At 32.7% G+C, this 13,821-nt stretch overlaps 1 protein-coding gene across 1 annotated transcript; it reads right to left on the minus strand.

Moving 5' to 3' along the window:
- Nucleotides 1–11,073: 11,073 nt before the first annotated feature.
- LOC131600559 (putative GATA transcription factor 22) lies at nt 11,074–12,468 on the minus strand. The gene is made up of 2 exons (XM_058872705.1): nt 12,071–12,468; nt 11,074–11,663 (listed from the first exon to the last, which is right to left on the minus strand). Exons 1-2 carry the CDS (start codon nt 12,386–12,388, stop codon nt 11,307–11,309), a joined length of 675 nt encoding a protein of 224 aa, XP_058728688.1. The 5' UTR covers nt 12,389–12,468; the 3' UTR covers nt 11,074–11,306.
- Between the last annotated feature and the right edge of the window lie 1,353 nt (nt 12,469–13,821).

The following is a 13,821-nucleotide window of genomic DNA, read 5'->3' on the forward strand; positions in this document are numbered from 1 at the left end:
CCCCGCCGCACGACCCGCATCAGTGACGATCATCTCCATCACGGCGACTGCATCTAGACCGTCCTGATGAACGACACCTCGATCCAACGCGTCCCGCCCAAGCATCTCTATCCGCTGGCAGATCGGCAGGAGATCAATGGCGTGGTCATCCTCGGCCTGCTGGTTCTCCAGGATCTCCTCATGTGCTGGCCTAGGAGCGCCGGGAACGTCGGGTCTCAGCAGAGGATGGGACACCCGGTAGAACCATGTGACGTACCCCTCCTCACTGTGCCAGTCCTGGGTGACCCGAGTGAGACGGTACTCCTCTGGTACCACATGATGCTCTCAGTCCTCCCATATGCAGTGAGCTGCACTCGGGTCACAGTGTCGGGAGCAGCCTCAAAGGGTGACCTGGGTATCCGCTGCACGAATCCGAACTGACGCATGCACCGCTCAGGGAGATATCGAACCATGATGCCAGTCCCGCAAGCCAACCAGCCTGAATATAGTGCAATGCCGTCAAAGGGGACAATCTGAGCGTAGTCGCTGAACGGCCTCCATGTGACGTCGTCATACATCGTGCGGTCCAAGTACAGACGGTATGTATTAAAAATAAATACGAAACATAAATAAATAAATAAATACGATAATGTATTAAAATAAAACGTACCGTAAGCAGTGTGCAGGATCCGACCAACTGCCTCGTCCTCTAGTTGGAGGCCTCATTCAGCTTCTGGTAGAGATATGCCAGAGTAGCTGACCCCCCAGTTCCACTGGTGAACGGTATCCAGGTCCATGAAATAGCGGAGGTAGGTCACGTCGACGTACCTGGCACTCTTGTCCACAAAGCAAGCAGCGCCTACCACATGCATGTACCAGCACCGGAGAGCGCAGCCGCGGTGGTACTGTGTGAATAGGTCGTCACCCTCACCCTCAGCCTCGGCAGCCGCGTCCAGGTGGTGCTCAAAATAAGTGCTCAGTGTGGTGAACCGGACATGAGGCCCAGATGTCGTGATGCACTCAAAGTGAGCAACCTCGTGCTCCATGCCCAAATAGAGCGTCATCCACTAAATGGCCTCGACCCTCTGGATCCAGGAGTGGTGCAACAGTGGCCCCCTAATAGGCAGGTGGAGAAGACACTGCACGTCGTGCAAGGTGATCGTCATCTCCCCAACCGGCAGGTGGAAAGAGGACGTCTCCTTGTGCCAGCGCTCCACAAATGCCCCCTGCATGCCGGTGCTGATGGTGGTGTAACCCGTCATGCAGAGCCCGCAAAGCCCTGAACCTCGCACATGGTCGTTAAACCACTCAGCTGTTGGTTTAAACAGACTAAATATCTTCCGAGCGTGGTTCACCATTTTCAACGGCTCTCGCTCCTGTTGAAAAAAAAACAAATAAACGACATATATTAAATAAGCGACAAATAAACGGTTAAACTATAAAAAATGGTGAAAATTAAACGGTTAAATTAAAAAAAATACCTCTCCCTCCCGGATCCGCCGAGCGACGTGATCGTGGTAGTGAATCAGCACAGAGGTGTCAAAGGGCCCTCCCGGATAGCCGTCCTCCTGCTCATCCTCCTCCCCGGCTGGAGGGTCAACTTCCGGTACCCCCTCCGGCTCGTGGTAAGTCACTGCCGCCACCTCCTCCTCCTCCTCCTCCCACTGGCGGGAAGAAGATGCCCGAGCCAGCCGACTCCTAGATCCTGAACCAGATGTACCCTCTCCCACGTCCACGGGAACTCGCACACGGCGTCCCCGGCCCTGCCCCTGTCCCTGGGTCGACGCCAGCTGCGCCGCCGCCCGCTCGCGTCTAGCCGACGCAGTCTGGGACTCTCTCCCCTGTCTGATGCGTGCTGGTTGGTTGCCTGACATGTTCCTGTAAACAATCGAAATCGATTAATATGCGAGACAAATGAAAAAACAAAAAAAATGAACTTCTGGTACAGTTCGGAAGTTCATTTCCGAAAACTGGGATGGAGGTGTTTTCGGAAATGAACTTCCGAAACACCCCTGCGCAGACCTTCAATACAGCCTCCAATGGCAGACCCAAAAAACCTAAACCAAAACTACTTTTATGCCTGCTAAACATCCTAATATCAGTACTAACCTATCTTAATGTGATTTTTTCAGTGTCTAAACACCCTATTAGAGTTTATTCAAATAGATCTAAAACTTGAAAAAACAATGTAGAACTTACCAATTAGTGTTTGATGATGAGTTTGGAAGAAGACTTGGGAATGCTCTTTGATCTTACACTTGATTTTGGCAGAAAATTTGAAGAGGGGTTGTGTTTTGATTTGGGTTAGGGTAAATGAATGGGGGAGGGGGAGTGTTTTGTTAAATCTGCAGAATGCGCAGTATTTCGGAAGTGAACTTCCGAAATGCTGTTTTCGGAAATGAACTTCCGAAATAAGACAATTTTTTCAAAAAAAAAAGGCGCTTTCGGAGATGCATCTCCGAAAACGCCTTTTTCTTGCATTTCGGAAATGAACTTCCGAAGTCAGGGGTAGTTTGGATTTTTCACCAGAGGTGGACTAGAAGGTTGGGAAGTCTATAGAGAAATTTCCTTAAATAAAAATAAATTTTGATTAACAGGGTAACACTATTATGTTTTGTAAAATAGGAATGAGATCTATCCTTGTAATTGTTTATTGCTCCTCTATACAGTAAGTACTATCTAAATATCAAGAAATGGAACAAACAAATTTCCAATTTTAAGATTCTCTCAATAATTAGAAATTGATTATGGTTCTGTGGACAAATAATTGTTGGATGTTGTGATCTATTATGCACCATATCATAATACTCTGGTACATAAATCTTCATTTAATGCCTTCCACCATTCTATTTTGTGATAGAAGAAAATAGAATCAAATATTCTTGTTAAATATCAGAAGAGTAATAAAAGGAAAGCCATATTGTTAATTTACATGAAGCCAAAAAAAAAATTTCAAAAATATTATCAGCTACATATATCGGTATCTAAGAAAAGAAAGAAATAATATGCAATATTTCATTATGAGTTGAAATTTTTTATTTTTTTTTCTTGAAGTGAGAGCATTTGAATTCATCCCACTTCAGAAAAAAATTGATATAACAAAATATCATTTTATCTTCCATGTCCTCCTCGTTTAGAGGTAACCGGTAAAAATATAATTATTTAAGAATTTTTAAGTAATCTACACAACTGCATGTTAAATCACGACAAGACCCTCCTCCGATCTAGCCTAAGTCTTAAGAAGAAGAAAAACTCAAAATGTAAGCTAATATCTCCCAACGAGATAACTTACTTCCCAAGCCACTAGAAAATTCTATATCATAGATTAATCATCACCCTACATGTAACAAACAAATGAGAGACTGATTTTAGAGGCTAAGAATAACTTGTCTATTAAACAAAATTTTTTTTGTAGGGATTTTGTCCTGAATGAGTTGTCAAGAAAAGACCACCACTTTTGAGGGAATCCAACTTTCCTGAATGGTTGCCATGTTTTGATCCAAACTATTAGAGGAGGTAAAGGTAACCATATTTTCCTAAAAAGGGCATCAAAGACATATGCAAAAAAGTAGACATTATTCTTCTTAAGGCTCCAATGCCAATAATCACTCTATAAAGATAAGTTAGTATCTTGAGTAGCCCAAAGAAGGTTATCAACCAACTTGTGCTCATAGTCAAAGAGAGATCTCCTTCACTGAAAGTCCTAAACCACATTCCCATCAATCAAAACACCAATATCATTCACCATCCATTTTTTTTTGTTAGAAAGGGTATATAGCCTATGAAAAGTAAGTCTAAGAGGAACATTCCCCGCCCATGAGTCATCCTAGAAAGAGGTAAATATGACAACTCCAACATTCTGTCTTAGCCCTTCAAAAAACCAATTAGAGGTGTCGCTAGATTTAGAGCTCAGAAGAGAGACCTCTCTCCACCAAGAAGTTGATCAGAGACTAGACGACCTATCTCCAAGGAAAGGGGAAACATAATGATCCTCACTATCTAGAAGACAAGATATCTCTCAAAAGGCCATATGCTCGAGAGATCAACACTATTATAAATATTATATTTTATGACAAAGATTTCACCTCACCCAACAAGAAACTGAGGTTAAATTCCAAGACACACTGTGTTATTTTTTTCTTCAATAAATTATCATATATTCCTTCAATTTAAGAACAAAATTGAGGGTAAACTAATTTAGGGCACATGCATCGAGTCCCAGTACTTGTAGGTTTTATTTTTGTAAGTGGTGCTTTTCTTATTATTTAAGATTTTAATTTATTATTAAATATTCTATTCCATCGGTTTCTCAAATAACTGAGGGGTATGATACCTAAATTTTACCATAAAAGGATTCCTTCATTAATTTTTATCCTAAGCCTAAATCACAAGTTCAGTTGCTTCATACTCTTAACCATCATTCTTTCTGATGAATTGTGAGACAAAATTTTTTTTGGTTCTATGTTATTGTTCTTCTTACACATACCTTTAACGAATTATTTTTTTGTTCTTGCGATCTATCTCACGTAATTGTGTTTTTTTTGTTGTTGTAGTAGTAGTAGTAGTTGCATGTTGTTGTTCCACCCCTTGCCAATGTTTAATGGAATAAATTTTCAATGTTGTTAATCAAAGAAAAATTTCTATAACATATATTGATTTCTTTGGCTGACAACATAGAGAAATTTATTCTTAATCATATTGCAACACACGAAGAAATTTGAGAATGGTAAAAAATTGAAAAAGGAAACAATACAAGTTACTTCAATTTTTTCCTTTCACCATTTTTTTGGAAATAGAAGTAATCTATCAAAGCGGTTCTTTGAGAAACCGAGGTTAAAAGTACCAAATTTATTGTTTTTTGTATTTAAAAAGAAAAACTTTTTACCTCGGTTTTAAGTAATAACTGAAGGGAAAAATAAGCGTGTTTATTGAGTTTCTTCGTAGTCCTAAAAAAATTATTTTCGTCCATTTAGTGAGTATCAACGCTCAAGACACTATTATTAGTGATCCACGTAAATATTTGGATTCAATCTTTGTGTTTTTAAATATTTGGGTTCATTGAAACTTAAAATATTTGCGTTCTTAAATATTTGGGTTCATTGAAAATTATTTATCTAACCCTTTTTTGTTTTATATCATAAGCAAATGCATGAAATATCCAACATTTGATATTCTCCAAGATTCAATTAAATGGGGATCCAACATTTGATCTTCACTGACAGTGATGACGATGAATCAAATTCAAAATTTGTTATATATTTTTACTTTAATATTCTGTGTAAATAATGTAAATTGAAAACAATTTAATTTAATACTATGTGTAAACAATGTAATTTTTATTTTAAAAAATAATTTTCCTCCTCGTTTTTTGTCATAAACCGAGAGGTATGTGGCACTAGTTTTGCAAATATAAAAGTGCTATTGTTGGAAATCAAACAAATAACCATTTCAACTATCCCCTCAGTTAATCAGAAACCAAGGGGTAAAGTGGCAAGTTTTTATGACGCCATTCGTTACCTCGCTTGTATCACTGAGGTAAAATCCCCTTAGCGCCTGAGGTAACATGTGTTTTTTGTAGTAGTGCAAAATCCACCTCTACTTACCTAGTAGCACTAGATGAACTACACGAAGATCACAAACACCAATAACCTTTCTCTACTTAGGTTTACAAACATCAAACCTTTTTACCTAAGTGATCTTTACGATATATTAAGCCCTCCACAATAACCTCTTTTAGATCTAAACGATTCTCTTCTACACCTTGCTAGGAATTTTTTAGGAAGAGTCACTCTTTCCCTTGACTAACATATATATTCTTGTAAGAGACCAATCATCTATATATAAGAGTAATCAAGGGTTCTCAAGTAACCTGAATACGGCGTTCCCCAAACTAGCATGATGTTACTTACGATCTTCTACTTATTAAGAATTAATTATGATCTTCTACTTATTAAGAATTAATTACAAAGAGAATTAATTCTTGCTACCCAGCCGTAGGAGTAAGGAACATTGTGTGTCCATCACATTAGAATGGATAAAACATAATCGAGATTCTCGTAGATTATGCCTCACTCACATTCAAGTGGACAACACTTCTTTCTACTCGCGAATAGGAGGAATAAAGAATTAGTTCCAGTTTCGCATCAAAATAGATAAAGCATCATTCAGTTTATGAAAAGGTTTTCGATCGCGCTAGGGAGAAAATGAAAGTTTAATAAGTTGAATTTATTTTAAGGTGGGAGACGTACATTCTAACCATAAGCTAAGTACGACTAGCAATCAAAATACCGAGGAAACAAAGAAGATAAATAAGTCCAAACTATTCCTATTCACTCCAATTGTTTTGTAGAAAATTTATGAGACGAATTAACTCATAAGTCTTTAGCGGGAAGCAAGCATTCTAACCACAAGCTAAGTATGACTATAAATACAAGACACTCGAGAAACAAAGAGGATAAATATGTACTAACCATTCCTTTTCATTCCTTAAAGATCAAATTAGATTCGATTATTTAGCGTGTTTTGAACGAAAGACAAGTAATTGAACCACAAGATAAGTACGACTTGCAATCCAAATACTCGGGAAACAGAGAGGATAAGTACGTCATAACCATTCCTTTTCGACCGGTTTTTATTATAAAAATACACTTGAATCAGTTCGATTATGCGGGAAAATAAATTGGTGTTGACCAAGTATTTGATGTGTGTTTATTTAAAAAAGAAGCCCTTGGATTGACTGTGCAAGGGTTGATTTAATTTGCGAATGTGAATGGATGCTAAAGCGATTGATTTTATTTGATTTGGAAAATACCCTTTTTGTTGATCAAGGTTTTTATTTGAAAGAAATTTAAATTTGATTTTGAAAAGTCCTTGATTTTAATCTGTGGGAAAAATTTGGAGAATGACAAGTATCATTAACATATTTCATGTGAGATATCATTATATCTGAACTCAAAACTCTAAAGCCTATAAAAAGATCCAACTCCACAAACATGCTAAGAAGCCTCCTCAACCCTTCCACGACTAACAGAAAGAGAAAAAGAAGCTAGTGAGTCTCCTTGCTTATGAATACTAATGTCCCGAGTCGGAGAAAAATTAACCTAGACAACAAGGTTTCCAACAAACACACTACCACACAAGCAGTCCCACCACTTATCATTAAATCCAAAAAAAATTCCAACTGACAAAGTTATAGGCTTTCTCAAAATTAACCTTTAAAATGAGACAATCCTTCTTGATTTTCTTAGCCAGATAACCTATTTGATTCAAAGCCACTACCCATCAGCCAAAAAGTGCCCTTTCAAAAAGTCAGTTGATTAAACTAGATAGTCATACAATGAAACTACAAAGGAGGGAAGCCATACAATGAAATTTCCCAAACTATAAACTCAGATCCTCTCTAGGGAGAGGATATAATATCTTAAGAAATAGGAAGTTAAAGCCATCAAGGCCAGAGATCTTATTCCCATCACACTAATAGACCATCAAGTCAATCTTCAATGGCAAAAAATAGTGGTTATCACCTGATTATCCTTATAATAGAAAGTCTTAGAGATCTCCTTATCTAGCCAAGGTTGATCAGAAAGAGGTTTTTTAAAATAACGAGTGAAAAACCTCATAACCTCATGTATAATATCAACAACTCCATCCAACCAAGAATTCTCCACACGAAGAGCCAATATAGAATTTCTTCTATTTATACTCTTGACACAAGCATGAAAGAATCTTGTGTTGGCATCTCCTTCCTTCAACCACTTAAACCCGGACCTTTGGAACAATTGAGAGTCTTCAACTCTAAGTAGAAATTGGAGATCCACAATAGCTTGTGAAAAAGCTGTTCTTCATCTATCTTAGCTTAGTTTTGATGAAGACAAAAGCTTATCATTGAAGAAAGATCAAAGAAGAAAAAGATTAAAATCAAATATCAAGGTGGGATAAGCTTTATAAATCAAAGGATTGAATCATGAAGATTAAGGTACAACAGCAATTCATATGTATATAAGCTTTAAGTGTTCAAAATATTTTCATGTAAACAATTCTATGTTTCTTAAATATTTATGCATGATTGCCCTTAAAAGCACAACTTTTAAAAAGAAAATTTTCTAGTTTTTAAGGGAGTCATTCGATGGACTCTTAGCATCAATTAATTGATGTGCTCTCTGTTTGAATTGCTAATTTGCATAAATATGGAGTTTTGAAACTGCCGCAATCTTCCTTCTTTTAGAAACAACACAGTGGTTCATGAACTGTGGCAGTTTGAAACCGTCACAATTTTACTATTTTTTTAAACAACACCTTGCTTTGCAAACTATGGCAATTTGAAACCGCCGTAATTTGTACAGTTTTTTAAACTATTTTGAAACATATGAACCATTGTGATTTCAAATCATTACATCAAATCCAAGAGTCATAATGAGATGTATTTAAATCAAAATACATCACTTTTTCAATAATCTCTTTAACTAAAAAATTCACATACAATTCAAACAATTCTAAGTGTTCATACATCATAAAATAATATGAAACTTTGTGCATGAACTTTCATATCATTGAATACTTCATTCAAATTTTTGAGCACTTAAGGTTCAAAATATATATATATATATATATATATATATATATATATATATATATATATATATATATATATATATATATATATATATATATATATATATATATATATATATATATGAAGAGGATTCTCGATACTAATTTTTTGTGCAACACTCTTTAATTCAATACATTAAAGATTTGATTTAATTTAAATTGACTTGTCATTTTTTTTCTTAAATTTTGCCTCAATTAAAGATTACAATAAATAATCATCAAGAACAAAACTTTACTTGAGGATCCATTATAAATTTTAAATGATTATTTAAAAAACATTATTTGTGATTCAAAATATAAAACAAAACTAATAAATTAAGATTTAGTAAAATTATAAAATTAAAATATAAAAATGTGTTGACTTTAAAGAATTATATTTAAGAAAAATTCATTAAAATTATAAAATAAATATAATGCATTTAATAAACTTATAAAAATGAAATTAATATATTTTATAAAACTTTAAAATCAAACTATAAAAATAAAATTAAAGCATTTTGTAAAATATTTGGGCCAGTTTGTTTGAGCTTTAAAAAAAATATTTTTTTTTTTATATTTTTGTAAATAGATTTTATAAAATTATTTTTTAAAATATTACTAGTTTTTTTATATTTGCTTTTTTTTTTTTAAAATTGAAACATTACTTTTGACATCCTATAATATACACAAATATTATTGAAGATCAAAACATAGTCAAAATCGCATTTTTTTTTCAAAAAATAGTATTTAAAAAATAATTTTTATGAAAATCTATTTGAAGTAGCCTCAAAATTAAGTGATTTTTTTGAGATTTTGATATCCAAAAAAATTTTCAATAAAAAGATGAAATATCTAAAATAATATTTTAAGAATAACTATTCAAACAAAATTTTTATTTGAAGTTTTTATAAAAATTTTATTTGTAAATTTTTTTCACACAAAATTATATTAAACTCTAAAAATCATTTAAAAACAAAACAAAACAAACGGGTCCAAAATCAAACTTTAAAATTAAAATTAATGCATATTGTAAAGTTATAAAAATCAAACACTAAAAAATGCATAACATCAAGCGTTAAATCGGCACCGTTATACTCATTTGACTTTACCTTAGCTGCATATCTACGAAATATTAAGTCCTTAATTTTTTGAGACTCTGCAATTGGTCAGATTAATTGTCAGATTATGGGACCCACTAAGCCACATCATATTAAAAGAATTTATTTAATTTTAACTTTAATAAAAATCTATTATGGGTCCCATAACTTTACCTCATAACTTGATTTGATTGAGTACTACAATCTTTTAGTTGTTGCATTGCAATGCAACTCTATTATGAAATGACAAATTTTTTAAATATTTAATTATTAAATTAATGGTACATGTGGAAAACTCAATAAAAAAAATTACCATTGGAGATGGTCTAACCAACATACCTATATCAGGCTTTTTTTGTCAGTATTGTGCTGATAATCTCTCTCCTTTAAACAAACTAATCTATGACCTTATTTTTCCTCACTCAGTTTAAATGAACAGCCGAGTCGTCTATCTAACCTCCAAAGTTTTAAAGTTTTTTTTTTCTTTTCTAAGTCATTAAGTCATTGGCACTATTAAAAAAAATCCCAAAATAAAGAGAAATAGAATGCTTACAATGAGCATCAGATAGAAGAGAAAGATCACCAATATATACAGATAAAAAAACTCATGTCTTTTTCCACAACTATTGTGGGAACAATTTCCTAAAAACAAAAACCAATAGAAAACAAGTTCTAGCAATACATGAGGATGATTGAGGAATGGTGTGCTCAAGGAAATCAGTTGATTCGATTAACACCCAAGTTTGGTGCCTGAAATAACACTAATGGAAAACTAGCTGTAACAATTCAATTTAATATATTTGCTTATATAAGATAAGAGTAAAAAGAGTTTTTTAATAATAATAATGATAATAATAATAATAATAATAATAATAATAATAATAATAATAATAATAATAATAATAATAATAATAATAATAATAATAATAATAATAATGATGTGTTGGGTAGGATTTAGCTGTTTACACATTTTCCACCTTTGGTGGTTGTTTTTTTTTTTTTTTTTCACTTTCTTTTTATAAATATATTTTACCATTTAAAATATAATAATAATAACAATAATAATGATATTTTTTGAATATTAATAATAAAAAAAAAAAAAAATTTTAAAATTAACCTATACATTGAATCAATGAAGTTTCTAAATCTTCGTTTATCGGTTTTTAAGCGACACAAAATTTTCATCGGTTAATAAAAGTAGATTCAGGTTCTAGTTGTTAAACCATATCAAAACAACCCATCATAGTAAAGGATTATGAAACCTTAAATTCAGTTTGATCATTTGATTTATTATGCTATAATGACATTTAATTTCTGTAGAATTTTACCACTAGATTCTCTTTTACCCCAAAACCTAAAATATCTCAATAAAAAATATATGAAACAAAAGATATTTAAAAGCTCACACAAAATTTCTCTTTATTTCATTGTAATAAATGCATGTCTAATGTAACAAGACCTTATTTTGGTGTTGATGCAAGTACATCAACTTGATTTCACAACTTACAAAATCAAACAAAACAGTGACCAACTATTTTTGATATAAAAGTAAAATTTAAATAAAACCAAATCTCAAAATTTATTAACCCCTCACCCTCATTGTAAAATTCTTTCATGAGAGAATCCAAATCCCTCTTCTAATTAAGGATAAACATAACCACAAGATATATCCATCAGAAGTAGAGCTGTATCAGCTACTTCCTCAGTAGTAGACTCGAAACCCGATTTTTTCCTCACCTTTGTTAAGAAAAAATCAAGTCTCTCCATCATCTCTTCAGATAAGCTACTATCATTAGTAGTCATAGCAGCAGAAGCAGTACTAGTTGAAGTTGAAGAAGTCTTGCTCTTCTTGAATTGTGTACATTTGTTCACAAGAAGCTTCTCTTCCTTCTCTTTGTTATGTCCTATAATCTTTGTGGAAGTCGCCAAACTATTTTCAGCCTCTTTAGCAGCCCTTCTTGCCTTCCTCTGCCTAATTCCACAAGCATTGCAAAGTGTCTGCACCAACAACATATTCATATTAATCAACTATCAATCAAATTAAAGTATATTAATTAGTACTTAATTAGCTAAAGCAATAGAAATGTGGAATAATAATTTCATGAGTCTAGCTAGTGTGATCTCCTGAAATTTTCAATTAATAAAAAATTATATTAATATTAAAATTTATAGAATTTTATCGATTGAAAAATTTCTAATAGAATACATAGCTTCATGAATGTGGAATTACCTAGAAAAATAGAGGTAGAAAATATAATTTATCTTTAATTTTTTATTTCTTTACTAAAAGATTATTTTTAATCAAACGAATCAAAACGACAATGGCCGGAAAATCAAACATTTAAGACTATTTGATAGTAAAAATGAAAGACTAGTGAATAGGGGAAAATAGATCAACTAATTACCTTAGGACCCACAGGGCCACTCTTCCAAAGTGGGGTAGAGGTAGTTTGACACTCAGCACAAGCCCTAGCAGTAGGGCTTCCTTGATTGTAACTTTCATTTTGAATTCCTTCATTTGAAGGAGTTGTGGCAGCATCACTAGCAGTTTCATTGATAATTGCTTTGTCTTCATTTATGTCTCCATAACTGCTTTCTGGTATCATCAACATTCTCATCAACCTCGCCTTTGAAGACACCCATTTGTCATTTCTTTTGCCGCTATCTTCCACCTCCATCGATGATGGTAAATTAGTGTCACGCGCAATGCTTTGTTCAACCATAGCTGCACCACTCGATGAATTATAGAGTTGTAGGTGATTGGTTGATGATGATGATCCACCATGATGAGGTCCCAGCTTATGATCCTAAAGTAATAAAATTAGAGAGATAAAAAAAAATTGCATTAGATCACAAATATCTAAAAATCAAGACTATAAATCAGATCATAGGCGTAGATCGTAATTATATCATTTTATATAAAATTTCAAATTAACTCATCAAAGCTTTATAAATAATTTATAAGATCATGATCGATCACGATCATCTTCTATATAAATAATTAGTGATAATCTATGATAAAAATATGTATATACGAAGATAAAAAAGAGAAAAATAAATTAAAATTAGCGGGATCATGTAAATATGATCTTGCCTTAGGATCATGATTTCCTTGAAACTGATCAAGAAAATTAAACAAGGTAGGACAGTCCTGTTTAACAGGAGAAACATCTAAGGACTGGTTTTGACCTTGTTGCAAGGACTTGGAACCTGGTTGATTCGGAGTTACAGGAGTCATGGCTGGATATGAAAGAGAAACAGTAAACAGTACAAAGAGATAGGGTAAGAGAGAAAGAAAGAAAGTAATCAAAAGGTGGTAGGATTCTTATATGAGAGGCTAAAAAGAGAAGAGTTGTCTCAGAATGACATTCACGTGATTGCAATTCTCCTTTTCATAGACACAAATACAAACAAAAATGAAGAAAGAGAAAAAAAAAAAACTCCAAACACTCTATGATAATACAAACAACACTGCCCTGTATGTTGTTTTTCAGTTCTTCCGCTCAATTATATATACACTCATCACATGAACGTCACTCCTAAGTTAATATTTTATTTATTTTATTTACTTTTTTAGGATTTTTACTATTTCGTATTTTATTATTATCATAAGTCTAGAAGCAACGTATGCGAAACGCGTTGTAATTATCTTACTAGGAAATAATTTTTATTTTTTAAAAATATTTAAAGATTTCAACGGAAATTTTTTTCTTTTTGTTAATATTTTTTTTGCCATAAAAAGTTGTCATTTAATTCATACCTTTCGATGAATTCTCGAATTGAATATTGGATTTTGTTTATTATATTCTTTATTTCTATTTTTATGGGTACCGGATTCCAAATTGAACAATAGTATGTTTTTTAATATATATCACCACATATATAGAAAATAATTTGATATTTTAATAAAAAGTTTTTGAATAGTAAATTTTAAATTATAATTTTTCAAAATAAATAAATAAATAATTTTTAATCTATAAATAATATTTTACCATAAATGGAATAATTGAAGAAAATATATACTATAAATTAAAAGTTAAATTTAAACCTTTATATATTGATCCAAATAAAAAATTGTAAATTAATTTTAAAAAATAAAAAAATTAGAAAAAATGAAAATTATTAAATGTATTTGGATTTTCTTTTTTAAAAACAG

The sequence above is a fragment of the Vicia villosa genome, linkage group LG4 (genome assembly GCF_029867415.1).
Source record: "Vicia villosa cultivar HV-30 ecotype Madison, WI linkage group LG4, Vvil1.0, whole genome shotgun sequence".
Lineage (NCBI taxonomy): Eukaryota > Viridiplantae > Streptophyta > Magnoliopsida > Fabales > Fabaceae > Vicia > Vicia villosa.

Excerpts from the sequence above, each read along its gene's own strand:
- LOC131600559 (XM_058872705.1), bottom strand. The coding sequence starts at position 12,388 with ATGGTTGAACAAAGCATTGCGCGTGACACTAATTTACCATCATCGATG. Across the intron at positions 11,664-12,070 it reads GTGGCCCTGTGGGTCCTAAG|ACACTTTGCAATGCTTGTGG; the intron begins GTAATTAGTTGA and ends TTGTTGGTGCAG.